This window comes from Lagenorhynchus albirostris, chromosome 17 (assembly GCF_949774975.1).
Source record: "Lagenorhynchus albirostris chromosome 17, mLagAlb1.1, whole genome shotgun sequence".
In the NCBI taxonomy this organism is placed as follows: Eukaryota; Metazoa; Chordata; class Mammalia; order Artiodactyla; family Delphinidae; genus Lagenorhynchus; species Lagenorhynchus albirostris.
Genome location: NC_083111.1, coordinates 66831386 through 66853355, shown reverse-complemented (window position 1 = coordinate 66853355; position 21970 = coordinate 66831386). Strand labels below are relative to the sequence as shown.

At 36.8% G+C, this 21970-nt stretch overlaps 1 protein-coding gene across 2 annotated transcripts in view; it reads right to left on the bottom strand.

Annotated features, from left to right (window-relative positions):
- Positions 1–773: 773 nt before the first annotated feature.
- FAM91A1 (family with sequence similarity 91 member A1) overlaps positions 774–21970 on the bottom strand; it is a 43042-nt gene continuing 21845 nt past the window's right edge. For both annotated transcript variants that reach the window (XM_060127237.1, XM_060127238.1), the window contains 9 exons: positions 18211–18359; positions 16730–16864; positions 16479–16592; positions 12298–12370; positions 10163–10312; positions 8055–8159; positions 7404–7527; positions 5737–5806; positions 774–3712 (listed from right to left, as the gene is read on the bottom strand). In XM_060127237.1, the coding sequence (XP_059983220.1) occupies positions 3527–3712; positions 5737–5806; positions 7404–7527; positions 8055–8159; positions 10163–10312; positions 12298–12370; positions 16479–16592; positions 16730–16864; positions 18211–18359 (1106 nt within the window). In that variant the 3' untranslated portion in view covers positions 774–3526. The remainder of the gene's footprint in view (positions 3713–5736; positions 5807–7403; positions 7528–8054; positions 8160–10162; positions 10313–12297; positions 12371–16478; positions 16593–16729; positions 16865–18210; positions 18360–21970) is intronic.

The following is a 21970-nucleotide window of genomic DNA, read 5'->3' as shown; positions in this document are numbered from 1 at the left end:
TAAGAAAATTTGTAGAGAATATATAGATATTACTCCTTCCCTTTGAGTGTGGACTAGACTTAGTAATTCACTTCAAAAAAAAAAGAGTATGGGAAGTGGGAAAAATGGTACTTTACAGTGGAAAAACCTAGCAGACACCACCTTAACCAATGAAGGAACATCACCAATAATGCCTATTAACATTATGTACCCCATGATATAATACAGTGTGGAAGGGCACAGGACCGCTGTGCTATATCCTTCCTGATAAAGCACAACCTCAAGTTTAATCATGATAAAACACCAGACATACCCACGTTGAGGGACATCCTACCAAATCACCAACTAGTGCTCTTCACAGTGTCATGGTCATGAAAGACTGAGAAACTGTCACAGATTGGTGAAGACCAAGGCGGCAGTGATGAGTAAATAAATGCAACGTGGAATCCTGGACGGGGTCCTGGAACAGGAGAACATGAGAGGAAAATGGGTGAAAACCAAATGAAGTCTGTAGTTTAGTAAATACTACTGTACCAATGTTAATTTCTGAGTTTTGACAGATGTGCCATAGTTTACATAAGTTGTAAACATTAGTGGAAGCTCATGGAAGGATATAGGGAATATCTCCGGACCACCTTTGCAATTTTTCTGCTAATCTAAAATTATTATAAAATAAAAATATTATTATAAAATAAAAAATACTTTTTTAAAGTATAGGAAAATGTCAGCACTGAAAGCATGCCTGTATTTAAAGGAAGGGGCTTACAGAAGATTATACACATTTTCACAGCAACTTGACCAACACCACAGTTTATTTGTAAACATATTATATGTGTCAATAATCAAATTGACAACACTTTATACATTTCACTGTATAATATTAACAGCATATCAGAAAAAAATCCACGGTGCTCAGTTACAGTTTTGGTATTTTAAAATCTTTAAATACAAACCGTATTTGAAACACTGAACATAAAAGAGAAACACAAATGGCAAAGAAAACTGGAAACAACTAAAAGAAACCAATATTCCCCCCAAAAAAACAAATAAAGTATCTGATTACACACTTTAAAAGAAAAAAAGGAATCAAGAAAATCAAACGATCATATATTTTTTTAACAACATAAAGTTACATTTCTTTAGACCTATGTGATAGGTGAAATTGTACCATACTAAACTCTATGTCCTTTTTTATATTTCTTTTTTTCTCTTGGTTTCTGAAGTTTGCCAATGGTTTAAGCTACTTTAAGGGCAGAAAAGAGGGGAGGCAGCATAAAGCCAAATGAAATTACTTTCAACATTTGCAGAAAAACTGGATAAAAATTCTTTCACAAATTTTCTTTGGCAAATAATAAGTTCTGTATTTATTACCTTTTTGTTGAATAGGATCAACACAAGATTTAAGAGATGCATCTTTACATGAGTTAATGTATGAATGAAACAAAGCCAAATTCACAAAGTAAAGCATAAAAGTGGCTTTCACATTTTGCTAATAATAGCTTTAAAAATGCAGATTCTCCATCCTTACAAGTATGAGAGGTCTTCACCTGGGAATCAGAATCTTTCCTCATTCACATGAGAAACTGGAGTTGACTACATGTTTTTTCAGTACTTTCCCTAAAATTCATGATCATTTATTAGGTTCTATTTCCTCCTCTGTTAGCTCTCAAAGGAAATATAGCAGCAAATCACTCCCATATTTTAAGTTTTAAATTCACCAACAACTGGGTTCACTACCAACAACTACAAACATTCAATGCTTTATTAGTGTACATGTCATTACTGTAGGCTAAGCTTGTTAATAACAGAAATAAATAAAATAACTACAGTTAATCTGAACAAAGCAAATGAAAATGAGATTAAAGAGCCCTGATCAAATGAAATACTTACAACTTTCAGTTGAAAAACTGTAAAAGTTACATATATACCTAACAGCACTAGGAATGTACAATATCAATTATTGGAAAAATAAATGAGTGATTCACAGTTATAAGAAATTATTTTAATATTAGTATTTTTCCTTTTATACACAAACATTTATAACATACACTTGGTTTCTACCTCATATTAAGACAAAGTAGAATACTAAACATCACTGCATTTACCCAAACACAGCACTGACTGTGCCACAGGTAACCTGCTCCAAAATATTCAATAGGGAGGCGACAGTACTGAATGCATGGTTATGTTAACAGTTTGAAGAAAGACACATACTTCCAGAAGTATGTTAAATAAACAAATGTCAGTTCTATAAATAACAAAAATTATCAGCAAAAATGTTTAGGTTTAACCTTCCCAAATTTTCTAATGCTTTAAATATTTTAGATATATGTTGTTTGACCAGTTAGTTTGGTTAGTTTTAAACTAGCAAACCATTATCCTATGAGAAGAGCTAAACTAAACTATATAACACTGCACAAACTTCCCAAGGAAGGTAACTTGTAAAATCTAAAAAGTGATTCCAATTATTCTATTCAACATTTGAGATAATAAAAGAATCAATGACTCAAGAAACATTTTGAAATTACTCAATTTTTCTTTATCATTTCCTCTAAAACTAGTCACATAAAGTTAAGATCCGGATTGCTTATGTCCTCACAGTAGGTTTATCACTAAAGTGTTCTGATCAGAAGACGTAGCCTTAATGCCTCTAATATGTAATTCTAAGCTGAAATCAAAATCCTTGGTTTGAAAACATCAAATCCAATTCCATAACACTCATGGGTAGAGCTACTAAACAAAAGATAAATCAGGGAGAAAACGTGCGGCAGCCACAGCTACAAGAGTGGACAATAAATTCTATTTTTCCATAAAGACTCTATGAAAATATAAAGCCCAAAATGAGCGACAACTGAAGTCCACATATAAATGTTGTTTAAAAATAGAATGTTTTCCAAAGCTTCTTATGAGATGTCAATGTATAGTCATAGTCTGAGTTAAGACCTTCTAAATCAAGGTTAAGCCATACATAACTATGCTGATTTACTTACCTTCAACAATGTTCAACTGATACACATAATTTACAAACATCCACAGCAATTCTTAATGCCCCATCAGATCACCTCTCAATAATGGATGTTTATCATTTTATAGTTTTGCTACTTTAAATACCAAGAAACCTTTTCAGAGGAAGAGTTCTACCTCTTCCCACGATCCCCTAAAGAGTAGGTAACAAAATATAAAACTAAACAAGATTTATGTTTGATAAACTAACATATAAAATTACCACTGCAATATTCATAGTGACTGCTTATAAACATAACAGTCATCATAAAGCCTATAAAGTATATCCTCAGTTTTATAAAAGAAACGCAGATTGTCTCAAGGTAAAAAATACAGTGCAGACTGCTAAAAAGCTCTTCTTTGCTTTAGGAGGTGCAATAATGAGGAAAACTTCAGAAAACATGAACATGTTCCCCAAACTTTAACATCAGTTAAGCATGAACTGCACTGCAGCAGCAGGATGCTTTTTAGTGGCTGGCAATATAAAGCTAATGTTAAGAAAGAAAAATGGCAGAAAGTGTGAGCAACAAATGATGTAACCAAATTATTGCAAATGGAGATTAGCAATAAGAAGTGAGGAAGGTGAACGTCCACTCCACTCTGTTAAGATGCCATCTTTAAATATTAAGTTCTTTGCAGGAAGTGGGACTCCCATGTCAGCACAGGATGACTGTGAAAGCAAACTTGGAAAACTGGCCTCAGTGTGAATATCCAGTGTTGAAGCACCTTCCTAAAAGATCAAGAAACAAGAGAAAAAAAATTCTATTCAACACTTTACCAAACCACTTAATGTAGCTAATGAGAAACAGAGACCTTGATTACCTAAGAAATGTTTATGGAATGGCAAAGCACTACAGGAGATGCAAAGTTGTACCTCACAAACCCAAAATAATCAATGATAGGTATTAACGTGCAGAAATGACTAATACACTCAGATGATGACAAGTGCTTTGAAATAAACAGAAATAACACGCTATGAGAATATGGGATGAGAAAAAGTTAATTCTTAGACAAAAACCCTCACACAACATTAAGCAACAGAACAATCCATCCACTCCCAGGGCTCTCAGATTCACACATTCAGCAGACTTCTCCCCAGAACTCCAGGCTCAAACCTCCACCTATCCAACATCTGGTCTTGGATGTTTCACCATAAATTCCACACTTAGCATGTCCATAAGCAAACTCTCAAATTTTCCCCCACTGGTTCCTCCCCAGCCTCCCCTACTCAAACTAGTCAAGAAATAGGAAAATTATTCTTTATCCTTCCTTTCCTCATCACAGCCTCAATCCTTCCTCACATTTAATCACCAAGTTCCATCAGTCTCCCTCCAACGTGTATCCCAAATGAGTTTACTTGACTCACTCACCATAGCCACCACTGTAGTCTAGGCCAGTGGTCTCCAAAGTGGGGTACTCACTCCAAAGTGGGGTGCAGTACCATGAAAATTTTTAAAATCCTGTATCTACTTATTGCATCCGATAAAATTCCTGGTTTTGTGTATCCTTTATAATATACATAATTTATTATATTATTACATGTTTAACAGTATATACATGTAATAAACCTTTATTATGGATACATGCAAATTTTTTTTAAACTAAAAAGGGTGTTCGGCCACCAACACCTCTTACTTGGGCTATTAGAGCAGTCTCCGAACTTACCTTGTTTCTGTGCTTGTCTGTTTTTAATCTATTCTCTAAACAGTGACTAATCTTTTAAAAGAGTCAATTAAAAATAATGTCATTCTCTGTTAAAAGTCTTTAACAGTTTCTCTTTGCACTCAGCATAAAATACATATTCTTTAACATACTCTAGAAGGCTCTCCGTTCTTCAACCTCACCTCTTCCCATCATCCCTCTTTCACGAAGCTTCTGCCACACTGGCCTTCTCGTTTCCTTGCAGGCCGAGTGCCTTCCTGACACAGGACTTTTGCACCTACTAACCTCGGCCTGGAATACTCTTTCCCATCCTTTAGGTTTCAGCTTATGCATCATCTCTATGTATTTAAATTAGGTCTACCTTTGGATTCCATCAGATTTGAAGGAGCCTGGCTCCTTCAAAGCACTTACTGAAATCTGTAATTGCTTCACATATTTCGATGTTTACTCGACTATGGTCTCATACAACACTTAAGCTCCATTAGTGTCTTAGACATCATTGTTTCCCCAGCACCTGGTAAAGGGTCTGGCATAGAGTCGACTCAATCATTTATTGAAAGAATGAATGAAACCAAACTCCAAAATACTGATTTCATAATGTTAGAACAGATATACCAAACAAAAATATTCCATTCTAAAAGTTTACCTACAAATCAAGTCTAGAGTATCCTTTCTTTCCTTGGGGGGAAGATAAAAGGTCTAGAGCACTGGCATTCACTACCATAACAGACAACCCCCTCTCAGCAATGGAGAATCACTGCAGTTATTAATGGAAGTGTACTGACCCAAGAACCAGCACCTAGCACGGTGCATGGCCCATGGTAGATGTTCAACACATTTCCGTTTAATGAAGCACCAACACAGAACAAACAGTCCAAGCTTCCTAAACACCTGGCCAGTGAAATCATGTATAAGTCAGTTAACTTCCTGAATTTCAGCATCTTTGTTTATAAATTAAAACGCATAAATAAGCATGAAATAATGCTTATTTCATGTCTTACTGCTGTGGAGACTCAGAACAAACATGGAAGTGTTTTGCATACTATAAAAGCCCTATGCAAATACCATTTGGATTTTTTTGGTTTTTGTTACCTGGAATGAGTGAACAAAGTTAAGGACTTGTAGAGACAGTTTTCTACTGGAATGTAAGAGGTTCTGAAGGCTGAAAAAAAGGGGAAAAGTTTAAAACAAATATGACAAAAACTAATATCTCACAAGAGTTTAATTTTAACAATTTAAACACATTTATATATGTATATACATCTTGATTAATTACATACAAATTTTTAAAAAACAATTTCAATGGTTCCCGTCAATGAAATTTCTGCTTCTTTTAATAATACAGAGTAACAGTGCATAAAAAGACCATTTCGAAATAAAACATCATGCATAACCAAAATTGGAAAATTATTGTTAAAAGTTTAAGCTACTACCAAATACAAATGTTAAATACAAGAAAACTTCTAAAATAAAAATTTAGGTACAGGGCTTCCCTGGTGGCGCAGTGGTTGAGAGTCCGCCTGCCGATGCAGGGGACACGGGTTCATGCCCCGGTCTGGGAAGATCCCACATGCCGCGGAGCAGCTAGGCCCATGAGCCATGGCCGCTGAGCCTGCGCGTCCAGAGCCTGTGCTCCGCAACGAGAGAGGCCACAACAGTGTGAGGCCCGCGTACCGCAAAAAAAAAAAAAAAATTTAGGTACACATTTTTCAAATATGTAAATTGCTAACAATTATAGTGGCAATCATTAAAACTATATAGTATTTCTTTTTTTTATTCATGTATGTTATTTTATTTTCAGGATAGCTATTAAAATTATTTGTCAGTTAAGTACTTTTAATTTTCTGATATAAGCTACATTGAGCCAATTAAATTAATTATTTATTATCCAACTTTGTTTTCCTAAATAAAGATGTCAAGATCTGTGGATATCATCTCTCCAAGCTACCCACCATGACAATCAGATTCAATGATATTCTTTTTGGCTAAACCAGATGGTCTCAGAACCTTTACAACGCTGACTCTTAGCAGCCATTCGCAATGGATCAGAGTTGGCATATGAGATAAAATCTACATGTCATTTCTGATAATATGTGCTCATTTTAGAAAATGTGGAAACTGAAGAAAATTTAGAAAGTCAGCCATAATTCCATTATAGGAGATAATCACTATTAACATAACTTGAGTGTATGTTAAGAAAGAGAATTTCTATTGATATTTACATATTAAAAAAAACTAGGTTCAGGGCTTCCCTGGTGGCGCAGTGGTTGAGAGTCTGCCTGCTGATGCAGGGGACACGGGTATGTGCCCCGGTCCGGGAAGATCCCACATGCCGCGGAGCGGCTGGGCCCGTGAGCCATGGCCGCTGGGCCTGCGCGTCCGGAGCCTGTGCTCCGCAACGGGAGAGGCCACAACAGTGAGAGGCCCGCGTACCGCAAAAAAAAAAACAAACTAGGTTCATACAGTCATATAAGCATGCCCATTTTAACCGTACTCTCGCCCAATCTGGGTAACTAAGTAAATATAATTAACCAAAACATGTGTCCAGAAGACTTGCATGTGCCTAATTTCTGAGGTACTGAACTTTAATTTTAAAATACATAGCAAACCCTTAAACTAGCCATTTTTATTCAATCAACAAATAAACACAAGGCAAGTACTATGATCATGTGTGAAATAAGACAATGTATGATATAGCAACTAATATTGAGAGCTTAAGAAGTCTCATAGATGAAAAGATGACAAACATAAACCCTCACCTCTCTCTTCTGCAAAGGCCATGTGTAGCAATTTTTCTGCACACTTTCTGGTTTAATTCAGAACTAAACAGTGGAATTCCAAAGCACAGCTCGAGAGGAACCCAATCTGCCTCTGTTGTGGCAACTACAAAAGGATATATAAAGTTATTAATCATATATATATTTATATATATTATGACCAACCAGGGTTTCTTAACTGAGCTCCAGAGATTTTCATAGATTCTTCCCACCCCCTACTGACATCCACCAAAGGGCTTAGCAGGGGAGAAGACTCAGAGAGGGGATCAGTGGATCTCTGAAACAGGAAAGAATGTTTTTTGAGTATGTACATGCTTCTGGGAAGAAGGCCTACAGCTTTCAACAGATGCTCAAAGTGGTCTTTTACCAAAAAAAAAAAAAAAAAAAGTAGTGCAGGACATCTACAAGATGAGAGAATCAACATAGGAAAAATAAAACATTTTTATTCTCAGATCATAGTTTTATAATATTTTAACTAACTTTATTATTCTAAATATATAAAATTCTTTCCTAGAAAATACTTATGAAAAAGTCCATTATAATAAGAGCAGACAAACGATATCCAAGTGACTTAACAAAAGAGTCAAACCTCAGAAATCAGTCCAAGATTGCAAATAATTTTTAAAGCCTTACCAGAGTTTTGCTTTGTGGCTGAATCTATAGTTGCTTCCTCAATGACCATTTCAAATGACTCTGTACTCCCATTCACATCTGAGCCAGAAGCCAAATCAGGTTCTCCTTATAATTAAAGGGCATACACAATATTAGGATTCGAGTAGTTGGCACAGGTTGTCAATAAGTCAGTCCTGACATGAAAGAAGACTTCAGGCAACAGAAATGACAACGGAAAACAATGAACAGTCTTTAGCCTAAAGCAGTAGTTCTTAAAAGGGGGACAATTTTGTCCCCCAAGAAACATTTGGCAACGTTCGAAGACATGGTTTGGTTGCCATGAATGGGGACAGGGATGCTACTGATGCCTAGAGATCCTAAACATCCAACAGTGCACAGGACAGCCCCCCACAACAAGGAATTATCCAGCTCCAAACATAAACAGTACTGAGCTTGTAAAGCCCTGACCTAAAAAAAAAAAGGATTAAAAAGGCAGAACACAAGTTTAGACCTTTTAGGGAATTACTAAAGTCATTTCTATCCCCATAGAAACATGCAATCTGATTACATCATTCCTTCTCAAGATATTTTTTTTGACTCCCTGTATCTTTCAGCATGAAAGATCCTCCAAGATCTTCTAGATCTCATTTATTACTTCTCTACTCTCATCTACTACTGCCCAACAAACTCTTTCTTTTGGCCAAGATGAGCTACTCTATTGCCTGATTCCCTCTGCCTAAAGGTTGCTACCCTCTAAACAAACAACAATCATCTGTGTGTAGCGAACTCCTCACTTTTCAAAACTTAGTTCAAACTTTACCTTCTCTAAGAGGCCTCTCTGATAGCTCAACTGGGCTGGGATATGCCTTCTCTGTCCTACTTTAGCACTTCATGAAGCAGACCCCCATATCTCAGTCTTTTAACACTACACAGTAGGCTGATTCACTTGCTTGTCTCTCCTTCCAGGTCTTTATTCCCTAGGACTTAAAACAGAAATATCTCCAACACCTAAGGAGGTATTTTGTAAATGTTTATAGAATGAATGAAATAAAACATGACAGCTACAGCAGACATTCATTGAAATGACTGCCTAACCCACAGCCCTCTTCTCTAAAAATGCTCCTGTGATACCTGGCAGTCAACTGTTGAAAGTTACCCAACTCCTCTGGCCAAAGGTAAATGGACCAGGAGTGGATACTAATTCAATCCACTGGATGGCTAGCAATCAATCATATTTTCTCAGGATTTCAAACTAAGAGGTTCAGCGAACACAGTCAATCAATGATAGAGACTTGAATTAAAAGATTCCCTAGAGTCGTGGACCAGAGGTGACATCATGGCAACCAAAGCCACATACAAGCCAAAATTATGCCAGAACAGAAACAATCAGTAACTATGAGAAGGTGATTTGAAAATGCATTTTTAAATTAGAAAGAAAAAGGTATCTAAGGAAAATTAGCTGTTGTCAATATGCAGGACAGGCTGGAGACAGAAAGAAGAGAATGAGGCCAGGAAGGCTAAGCAGGAAATGGTCACAATAAAACATGTATAAAGTATCAAAACTCAGACTAGAATGGCAGTTACAGAGAATTAAAGAGAGGGGGAAAGAAATGGATATAAGAGACATTTCTAAAGACTAATTCACAGAACTTGGAAACTAACTGGGTTGAGGGGGAAAGGAGAAGGATGAGATAAAGATATGATTTTTAAGGCCTGCATAACAAGACAATGGTGCCTTGATAGAGGAAAGCGGAAAGGGAAAAACTACTCATTCTAGTTTGAAAATAATTTTACAGAGACTAAAGTTTTGAAACCATCACCCCATAAAGGAACTTAATTTAAAGCCTATAAACATAAATACGACAGTAAAGGGCTAAAACCCAATAACCATTCTGTATTCCAACCCCAGGTCATCACTTCTTTACTTATGCTCTTAGTATTTTCTCCATTTGAACAACTGATATTTGTCCCAATGATGTCACAGAATATTTTCTCATCTTTCAGTGGAAAAACATTAAGTATTAACTAAGTCAACATCCCTACAAAGGTACCCATGCTTTTTAAATATTAAGCTTGTGATAAACTCAGTACCAATTATCTTAATTCAAAGAACCCAGCTAGTGGCTAACCTCTCTCATCAGAAGCATCACTGAGTTTTCTGTTTGCAAGTTGGCTAGAAGCATTCAACATGGTGACATATCCACAAAAATGCTGCAAGTCCACTTTGTTTCTTAACATCTGCAATGCTTTATGAACACCCATATTGACACGCGAAAACTCTAAGAACAAAGAGTTGACATCACATTATAAGTAAATAGTTTTACAACAAAACACCAAAAACTTAAATATACTTTCTTCTTATTAAACAATTCTTAGAACTACTTTTATATTTTATCAAGATTGATTCCAATGAAGAAATATCTCTGGATGAAAAAGGATGCTGTACACATACAACATATTTACAGACTTCAGAAGGCAACTGATGTAGCAAAACAACTGACCTGCTAAGTAATCAAATAGGGCCAGTCAGTGGCAAATTCCCTAGGCTTCTCTTTGTAGTTCTATTCTGCCTCAAATACTTACTTAGTGGGTTTCTACCAGGAAATGCATTAAATACACATCATATTTTTTTTTAATTTAAGAAAAGTAAAAAGTATTCTTATTGAAACTAAAGCTAACTAAGCACTTGAAATTATATCCCTAATAAAATTATTTAAATATCAGTTCGTTCTCACAAATATGTGAACTTAAAAAAGAGAAAGATGCTCTATAACCAAATATGAATATTCCTCTTTTTTAGAATTCGCACAGTAATCTCCAAAGGCGAGAGATTTCTTACTCAGTTCTTGAGATTTTGTGATTTTTAAGATCCTGCTGTCACTATCCTGTATCTTGTGGTGAACGATAAATTTTTCCATAGAATTTATAAAGTATCAGAGAATTAACTAGCGAAGTTTAGTTGCAGAGAAATACTTATTTCTGAATAGGGGCTATTTTTTGGAAGAGAAAACTCTTTTCTCCAAATTTTGTACACATTTATTCACAACAGCCAAAAGAGAGCATTTAATTTCAAATGTGAGCCTTTTGCAGCCTAGCCATGTGGAAAAGAAAAAATACTTATAAAAATCTTCTTCCTTTTCCCTGCTCTGGGCGAGGAGGGGCATTAGTGACTAACATTTTAGAAGAAAAGTTCTTATATGAATTAAGTTAAATTACTTGAACGATTCCCTGCTCTCTAAAATTCCAAGCAATATTCTAAGAACAAGAACAACAGATTAGAGAATGAAAGTTTTGCATGGAGCAGGAAACACAAGTGCTATATAAATATACTAAGTTTTAATCAGAGAGTATTTTTCTTTTGAATATACATACTTTCTTAATATTCAACAGAGGAAAGGTATATTTAAACAAAAGGAAGAATGATTTTGCATTTATAGAAATTCTCCAGACATCTTTCATCAAATGTATTGTAGCTCACAATTCTAAAAAGAGATAACATTAAACAGGCTTTTCACCCTTGATTCGAACCCGCTAAATTTAGCTCAGACTTTGCTATTCACTCAAGTCCTCTCTAACAGGAAAAATAAAATGTAAAAAAAATTTTAATTAATTAAAAAGTAAATTAGTGTTTTCTCATTTTCTCTACACAATGACTCTAGATTTGGGGCTTCTAATACTATAGCACAAACTTAAATCAAAACACATTGACCATTAATAAAAGTTTTATAAAAAAAATTTGTTACTGTAAAAAAAAAATGCTGAAACAGGAAATACATGCAAGTTCTCTGTAAACTGTAAGTTAGTATACAAATGTTCATTAGTGTCCATAAAAGCCCCTGAAAAAAAACCAGTATGTAACACTGGGGGGGAAAAAAAATCAACTTTCTAAGCGTAAAATCTTCCCTATGACTTGTCTTCTCCCCCAACCTCCAAATAAATAAACAATAAAAGGAAACTAAAAGGCCAAACATACAGAAAACCTAGTCTTCCATCTACGTAGCTACCTACTTAGTCTCTTCATCTCCAAGACAGACTAGTATTCCTTCTAGGCCTAGGTCCTAAATGAGTCTTATTCTATTAGTTCTTTGTAGGAACAGGCACATGACAGAAAACTACCTTTTGCCAATACTCTTTAAAAGCAGAATAGTTTTTAGACCCTAGAACTTAAAAATTTTAAGAATTTACTTCCTGCTATGTTTCCACCAAATTGTGGACAAGATTAATCATAAAGAAGTCAAATGGATACAACTCAAAATTCAGGTACCTCCTCGTAGTTCTGTCTCATCAAATGGGAAAGGTATGTGGACAGTTTCTCCTATCCCATGCAAACCATGTCCCTAAACACGAAAAAACACAAGTTGAAAGGTATACGCGAAACCTGTATTTCCAATAGTAGACACTCAAACGATAAACAAGACTGTGCCTCGTGATGGTGTATTCCACATTAGTACTCCATCAAAATGCTCTCAACAATTTTCTATTTTTCTCCAGCTCAGTAAAGACAATCTGAAGTCTATATTAACCCATTAAGGCAATGTGTATCAAATTGAGTGTATGGGCTAATGAAAAAACAGGTAAATCTGGTGTCAGCCAAGTCAAGCCTTAATGAGATCAAGTGCACTCACACAAGGGTCAGCTGCAGCGCTGAGAGAGAAAAGTGGTGGAGGATCCCCATGATAACCTGGCATGCCATGGATTAGGAATGTAAATCTCAAAACCCTGCACTGAATGACATATATTGAAAATTACTTGCTGCAACATCATAATTATATACGATCGGAAACAACCAAAATGCCTGTCAGTAGGGGACTGATTAAATAAATTAATGTATGTATTTTCAATGCAGCTGCAAAAAAGAGCAAGCTCTCTACAAAGTGAAATGGCAAGTTCCAAATGCTAAGTGGAAAAAGCATGGGGCATCTCAGTGTGTAACCGCTTGCACATGCATAAAGAAATTCTAGGGGCTTCCCTGGTGGCGCAGTGGTTGAAAGTCCGCCTGCAGATGCAGGGGACATGGGTTTGTGGGCCGGTCCGGGAAGATCCCACATGCCGCGGAGCGGCTGGGCCCGTGAGCCATGGCCGCTGAGCCTGCGCGTCCAGAGCCTGTGCTCCGCAACGGGAGAGGCCACAACAGTGAGAGGCTGCGTACCACACACACACACAAAAAAAGAAATTCTAGAAGGGTACAGCAAAAACTAATGTGGTTGTCTGATTTGGAGGAGAGTTAGGGAGTGGGCACTGGGTAGAGTGTTAGAAGGGCAGTGATACTTTTCTCTGTGCATCTTTTAATAGTGTTTTATTTTTGAATCATGTGAATTTACTATCAAAAGTTAAATTGAAAAAAATCTATGAGTCTAACCACGCCAGTCCCACATTACGAATAATAATTTACTTTCACCCATCACACTCAATTAGTGTTGTTCATTTAAATTTTGTTAGTTTTTCGTATTTAATTCCTAAATTCACTTTGGCTTTGCAGTTGTGTAAGAATGATAAGCATGAGAAATTTAATTTTATGTTTACATGTATTTCAAATCGTTATAATAGAAAATTTAACACTGGGGATCTATACATTTTTTCCCTTTAAAAGAGACCCATACCTTATTCAAATTCAGGATACCGTGACATAAAAGAAAAAAAATAATTTCAGGGAAAAAAATCACATTCATTTATTTGGTTCATATAACAACTTGAATATATTTCTGACATCTTGCTTCTATTCCACTGATACATTTATGATTTCAACCCTAAACAAGATGGCTATTATAAAAGCATGGTTTTAATCAAAATCTTAATTTTGTTGTGTTTTAAGTTCCAGCAAGGTGAATTTTTCCATCAAATTTAATAAAAGAGGCATTCTTTTTTAAGCAAAGGCAGAACTCCTTAACGACACTTTAAAACTCCTCTTACTCTTCTCCCACCACCACAGCGAACATTTTTTGAGATCTTCCGACGTGCTAAACAATGGTCTAAAGCATTTTTACGTAGATCATCCATTTCAGTCATTTTTCAACAACCGTATAAAGATAAGAACTGTTATCATCTCCAATTTGCAGGTGAAGTCACTGAAGTTCAAGGAGGTTATTTAACTTGCCCAACATTGCCAATAAGTGGTGGAATCAAGATGTGAATTCAGGCAGACTGACCCTTCAGTCCACGTCTAACCCACTCTACTGTGTATCTCCCCTCACCCCTACTTCATGTCTGCCCTGGCTGGCTAATGCATCGTCTCACGGTTTCTACTACCATCCACGTGCTGATACTGACACTCAAGTCAATCTCTCCTGTTCAAGCTCTCAGTTGAATTTCAGAATAATTTCAATTACCTCCTAAATATCTCCACCACCCAAATGTCCCACAGGCCCAAAACACACCACCTCATCTGCCCCCATAAACCGGCTCTGTGTGATATCATCATTCTTCCACTTTCAAAAGCCAAGTACCTCAGGAATCATTCTTCTTCTTCCCACAGCCATCTCAGACATCTGATCAATTCTATTTATTTTATATTTGTAATAATTCTTCCTTTTCATTCTTATTACCACTTCCGTGACCTAGGCTGTCCTCATCTCTTATCTGGTCTCCAACACTGAATCCTAATCCTGTCTTCTCCCACCCAGCCATTCTCAACAGTCTTCAGGCTGATCTTCCAAATCAAAACTGACCATGTTAATCCCCTGCTCAGCACCCTTTACTGGCTGCCATCAATCTAAAGGGGAAAGTCTAAGCACTACATTGGGACAGTTAAGGTCCACTGCCCTCCAGGGCCTGCCTACTTCTCCAGACTCATCTCTGACCACCATTCCATCATACTTCAGCTCACCCCTCAAAATTACATAACAGCTTACAGGCCCTAGCACATACTCCCACTTCGTATTCCTATTCATTTATTCAACACTCACTCACTGAGCAACTTCTACGAGTCAGGCACTATTTTTGGGCACCAGGGAAATAGTTATGAAGAAAAAGAAAAAAAAATCTCTACCCAGAGATTTATTCATGCTGACCCCTCTGCCTGGCCTCGCTCTCCTCTAAATCAGCCTTTTCTATTTAGCCTGGGTCTCATTTTCTCTAAGGAGCTTTCCCTAAGCCTTTGTCCTTGTTCCAAGGCTAAAAAGATACTTCTCTTTAATGCTTGCACTGTATAACTCTCTTTAGCACTCAGCAAAAAAATGGAAGTGACTGCTTATGAAACTTTTCCCACCAGACTTTAAGTTTCTTGAAGACAGGGACCACATCTTATTTGTATATGCACATTAATTAGTACAGAATTACTAATTCTGTAAGGCAAGTACAATTGTTAGTTCAATGAATTAATGAAATCTTTACAAAGAGCCTATTACATACCAGAAAGTGTGCTACACACTTCACACACACCTTCTCATTTCATTCTCTCAACAATCCTAAGGCTAAAAATGCTTACCTTGGCATTAGCTGTCACTATTATTTTTTGTTGTTACACAGTAGATATTACCATCTCCATCTTGCAGATGGGAAACTAAGTATAAGAGGAGTATCTCTAAAATGTTACACACCACTTCACACCTGCTGGGGTGGCTATAATAAAAAAATCAGATAATACCAAGTGCTGGAGGGACTGTAAAATGGTGCAGTTCCTTAAATAGTTAAACAGAGTTACCATATGACTCAGCATTTCCACTCCTAGGGATACACTCAAAAGTAATGACAACATATCCACACAAAAACCTGTACATAAATGTTTATTACAGTGATTATTATTATTCGTAATAGCCAAAAGGTAGAAGCAATCCAAATGTCCATCAACTGATGAACGGATAAACAAAATGTGTTTCGTCGTACAAGGGGATATTATTTGGCCATAAAAAGGAATGCAGTACTCATGCTACATGATGAACCTTGACAACAGGAAAGAAGCCAGTCACAAAAGACTACATATTATATGATTCCATGTATCTGAAATGCCCCAAGCAGGCATTCTAGGGAGACAGCAAGTACATTAGTCTTGCTGGGGCGGTGGGGGGGGTGGGGGTGGGGGGGTGAAAGTGGAATAGGGGAGTGAGAACTAAAGGTCCAGAAAAATGTCGTAAAATTCAGTATGGTGCTGACTGTAGACATCTGTGAATACTCTAAAACCACTGAATCACTGAATTCAATTGGGGAATATGGTATGTGAACTGCATCTCTATTCTAAGGCTACTATTAAAAAAAAATAGGGCCACACAGGTAGCAAAAGATGAGGCTGAAACTCAAGGTTGGGTCTAACTTCAAAGCCTTTGCTGTTTCCACCACTCCCAAGCTGCTAGACAAAGGCCAGGACTAAAACGCAGATCTCTGTTTCCTTACATTTCAGTTTTACAAATGTCAAATTACTGATGTCTGATTGCAACTCAGCAGAAAGCTAGACAAATTATGATCTTTAAAATAAAAATCCAAAACTGACTGTTTCAAATAAGGTAACTGTACCTGAATCAAAACCGCCGAATGTGTTAGGGCATCGTTCAACATCGTGAGCACATTTGATGTAGGAACAACCCCAGGATCATGACCCCAAGAAGTTATTAGTAATCGATCATAACCCTATGGGAAAGAAATGAATAAAACACAGCATAGCATTTAGAAACAAACAAAAAAAATTAAGAAAGTTATCTATAATACTGCTTACCAGTTTCTATCCTCCTTAAAAATGATTTTTAAAAAAACCTCATTCAACATACCTGGAATATATCTGGCAGTTTTCGAAGTCTTGTACCTTTGGACAGCAAAAGAGATGGTGGTCCTTGCCTGGTGATATGGTAAATGTACAGTTTAAACCAGACAGAACTGACTTCTGGGATAGCTGGTCCAATATGCTAAAATCATAAAACAGGTAAGATAAAGTTGTAAATACTTATCTAAAGAAGCCAAATTTCACAAATGACCAAGTATATTCTTAAAGCTAATGCCTCATGTAAGTGTTAACTCCTATTATCCTTATGAAGATAAATTTTAAAGGATCCATTCAAACAGTTTCAAACTTACACTGGAATTGAGAAAGCACGGCTTATCACTGCAATTAAGAGAATGGACTCTGGAGTAGATGGCCTAAGTCTGAATCTTGGCTTCATCCCCTCAGTCCTATCACCTAAGGTTACTTAAGCGCTCTTGTGCCTCATTTTGCTCATCTGTAACATGGCAACAAAATACTTGTCTCTTAAGGACATTGTTAAAGGTTTAAAATAGTACCTGGCAGCACATAACAAGCTCTATATCAAAGTGTTAGTTATTACAATCATTAATAATTTTTCTCAAAAGGGACTATGTATCCTTCCATCCATCTTACCATTCATCCATTCATTCAGTTCATGGATTCCTACTATGACCAGAGGCTGTGTTAAAGAACAGAAGGAAGTGTGTGTGTGTGTGTGTGTGTGCACGTGCGTGTGTGTGTGTGCGCACGCTTGCGCGCGTGTTTGGGGGGGGGCTGCAAATCTACAATCACTCCTGCTTAACAGAGGACAAAACTGGGGTAAGGGGGGAGTGGGCGCACTGAGGCAGCTAGATCAGCACAGGCAACAAAATCATCCTGGTACAAGAATCCCTTCCTTTCTTCTACACCATTAAACCTAGCACATCTAGGAAACCAGGAAGGATGTCGCACTGAAGAACAAAGCACAAAGCTCACTCTTTGAAAATGGTACATGTCACAATGGCCTTGCTAAGTATACAAACAAACGCAACTGATCTATTTTTAGAAAGTAAAAGACCAGCAATCATTTTCACGATTTTACAGATAACTAGAGTTCTAGCTTTCAAGCATAATCTTTTCTTTTCAGCTTATTTAGCATCACAGCCCCACTTCCAAAATATTTCATTTTTCCTAATTAAATTTATCTTATCCCTCAAGGTAATCCAGGTTTCCTTCTCAGAGCAGCCAAAAACATTTTCTTTAAAATCCTGCATTCAAGAAGAAAATTTTAACTGAATGTGTCACTAGTCACTAGATAATACATATATAAAATGTACCAATTATACCTCACAAACTGAACATAACATCTTATAACAGCAAAAAATACAAACTGCTTTCTGAGTTGATGATGTTAATATCTGGTTATCTACAAATTGAGAATTAATACAGTAAGACTGATAAACCTCTCCTTCAAGTCGCCATGAGGAAGGATGAAATGGCAGCAGAGTGAGCTTCCCAGTGAGTCTTTACCTGAGGGGTGCAGCTGCTGACAGGCCGGATTTCATTGGTGAGAGGAGCCATGGAAACAAGCAGTGTGTAATTTTTGTTTAGAACTCTGCTGCAAGTTGCAGGGTCCAACCCAAGAAGGCTTTCACAGCGCAAGAGATCCAGAGGAAAACCTGAATTATGATCAACCACATACATAGAATGAAAGACTGACAATGTGAAAAAAAAGAGTCTAAGATGAAACACTGATACCTGCCTTGAGATTTAAATTTTTTTAATAAGGTAGAATATCTCTATTAAAAAGCACTTTAGGGCTTCCCTGGTGGCGCAGTGGTTGAGAGTCCGCCTGCCGATGCAGGGGACGCGGGTTCGTGCCCCGGTCCGGGAGAATCCCACATGCCGTGGAGCGGCTGGGCCCGTGGGCCACGGCTGCTGAGCCTGCGTGTCCGGAGCCTGTGCTCCGCGGCGGGAGAGGCCGCAGCAGTGAGAGGCCCGCGTACCGGGAAAAATAAAAATAAATAAATAAAGCACTTTATTTCCTAGGAGACCAATAAGACTTTAAGACTTAAAGCTGAAAGTCTTTATTCTACTGGTGTTTCTTCAGGCTAACCTTATACTTTAAAAATATGTTTGCTTTATCTTACTTCCTCTCCATCATGGCAGTGGTATCTTATGAAAGCCTAAGTGCCATGGGAAAGCTGTATCCTTCCCTCCCCCAATTTTCAATCTCTATAAAAACTTTGCAGCCAAGTTCTGAATTGACCAGAAGGGCAAGAATTCCTCATTTAGAAACATGTGCCTAAACTGTAGTCCATAAAGCAGGAACTCACTTAGCATGCAACTGATTTTAAGTGTTACCATTCTTAATCCTTCTGGAAAATACCAGTCCTACTGCTCTCTAAAAAGATAAAGGGAATTTGGAGGGTCTGTCTGTGTCTGGCCTCTCAGAGATAAAGAAGGGGAGTGCCTGTGATCTTAACTAAGTTATATGAGAAAGGGTGGTTCCTTGCAGTAAGCCCTTTTCTGAAACACAAAAGAGTTAGAAGCTTCAGGTAAAACTCAACATTGTCAATGCCAAGTATAGAAAATATTTAATGAATACTAGGATATGGAAGGAAGTCTAAAGAGTTGATGGTGGTTAAAACAAAGTTTTTACAACTGTGATTGCTTTTCTACAGATGAGGTTTAATTTCTAAACATTTCATAGTACTAGACTGCCAAATTACAAACAGTGGCTTTAAGGTCTCACTTGTACTGATCCTAGGGAAAAGAGATCTTTTTTAAAGACAAAGATACCTGGAAAAAAAAATTATGCTTATAAATAATGAAAAAAAGTTAGACCACACATTGTTTCTGTTTTTTAAGCAGTGCCTCATGCTGTCTAAAACCAAAAGATTACTAAGAAACTAGTCTTTTTCACACATATCAGAGGTTTGCTTCTATGACAGTATCAGAACTTTTTGCTTTACAGTGAATACCAAGTACTACATGATACATTCAAACTACAAATTACTAGTGACATAAAAAAAAAATTCTTGCTACTCAAAACAAGATGCTTAAACACCAATACTATAGAATTTCTTGTTTAAAAAGGAGTAAGTTATCACTCCTGGCACCTACAGAAAGTTACCTTTCTCAACATGGAGAATATTAAGCCCTAAGCCTATTCTAAGGCTACTATTAAAAAAAAATAGGGCCACACAGGTAGCAAAAGATGAGGCTGAAACTCAAGGTTGGGTCTAACTTCAAAGCCTTTGCTGTTTCCACCACTCCCAAGCTGCTAGACAAAGGCCAGGACTAAAACGCAGATCTCTGTTTCCTTACATTTCAGTTTTACAAATGTCAAATTACTGATGTCTGATTGCGACTCAGCAGAAAGCTGAGAAAGCCCTAAAAAGTTATTCTTTATCTGGAATGAATGACCTTCTTTTCTATGAATCTAGAATGGTACTAGTTATACGCCATTATAAGAAAAATTGAGAAACAGTCACTTAAATCATCTTCTGTGTTCTGTGGTTCTAATGAGGAGCCCCAGTTAAGAAAGGCTGGTTAAAAGAATGAAACTTCATAAACAATTGCCCATTTGGTCTCATGGGGAGGGAGGAGTTAATCACATTTTAACTTTGGAGCCATATCAATTATTCTAAGCTCCAGATATAGTCAACTATTAAACATACCTTAAAGGTTAGAATTATACTTTACTTTCACACAGGGTAGGTTTAGGTTTACCATTTAACTTAGTTGATGATACACAGACTATTCATGGTGAAAAACAAAGTTTAGCCCAACCTATTAAACAACAAATTGTTGATGAATAAATCAATAAAAACCTTAGTGTTCAAGAGAAGATGATGTAAGGAACACAGCAAAGGAAAAAAATTCAAGAGACATGGATTCAAGTCCCAGCTCTTCCATTTACTAACTATATGGGTTTTAATGACTAAATGGGCAGGAGATTTAACCAAGATAAGCTTCAATTTCTTTACCTATAAATTGAGTTACCCCTGGCTGGTCACTAGCACTAATATTCTTGGACTCTATGACTGGCAGTAAAAGATGGCTATAACAGAATAGTTCAAATATTCTAACCCATTATCTCGATAAGTCACTAAAAAGTCCCAGAAATTCCAGGATTTGTACATCCAGAGACATATTTAAGACTGTGCCACTCACTGTTAGGTCACAAGATCTAATATTTGGTAACCAAAAAATGGTTACTATCAACAAATGCTTATCAATAAGTGCTTCAGACTCTTGGTGTTTGGTGATTTAATATTCTCAGTTTCAACTGTTTATGAATAACCTCAGAAAGAGCTCCAGCATGGAAGCATTTGTAATACTGCTGAAGCACAACTCTGAACCAAACACCCCAAGGCTGAAGAAGTGAGTCACTAGGTACTAAGTGTGTCTAACCTCACTCAGCTAAACTACCCAGCATCTTTGTCCTCTCCCCTGCAACAACTCTTATAAAGTGACAAGTGATTCTGCCCTAAATTTTTTTAGTTGAGCTGAAAAGAAAGCCAGATGCTGATGAAAGCAGTAGAATGAAAATGGTTATGACTAAGAAAATGATGGCTCTTGGCCAGAAAATAGAACTTTTAGGTAAATGAAAGAATAAGTGAAATTAAATGTGATACTGGTGCTAAGAATTCACAGTGTCCCAAAATGCAACTCCTGTGAATGTCCAAAGACTTCACAATGTAATTACATTCACAGTGTAATGCTCTTACACTGGTGCCCAAGCTGTTGCATCTTTTTAAAAACACACATTCCTGGGCGCCATTCCACAATTCAGGAGCTAATACCATCAGTTCAACTAAAATTCGGGAACCCCTTTCCACCACGAAACTGAGAGAGCACACTAGGGCAAGAGCCACATTAGAGTTCATCAATAGATTAAAACTGCTTCCATTTCTTTCTTTAACTCTTTGAAATGAGGTTATCTGTTCCCTTTTTTATTCTTTAAAGTAAAATACTTTAGTAAATATTATAGCAGCATTTGAATAGGAAGACCCTGTTTATTATCTTTATATAAAGAATCTTTCATTTCTTGATATTTCATGCTTCCTAAATAAATTTTGGCATTTGTCCATCTCTCAAAACAAATGCCTATTCTATATCCCATCAGCTACTTAAACAAATTAACACTCCAACTCTTTTTGTAGGTAACTAAACAAATTTAGATACTACAAAAGTCAGTGGCACATAAAAGAGGAGAAACAGTAAAACAAGGTAAGGAACAGCTGACGAGTAAAGAAATTCACAGAACAAGCCAACAGTTATA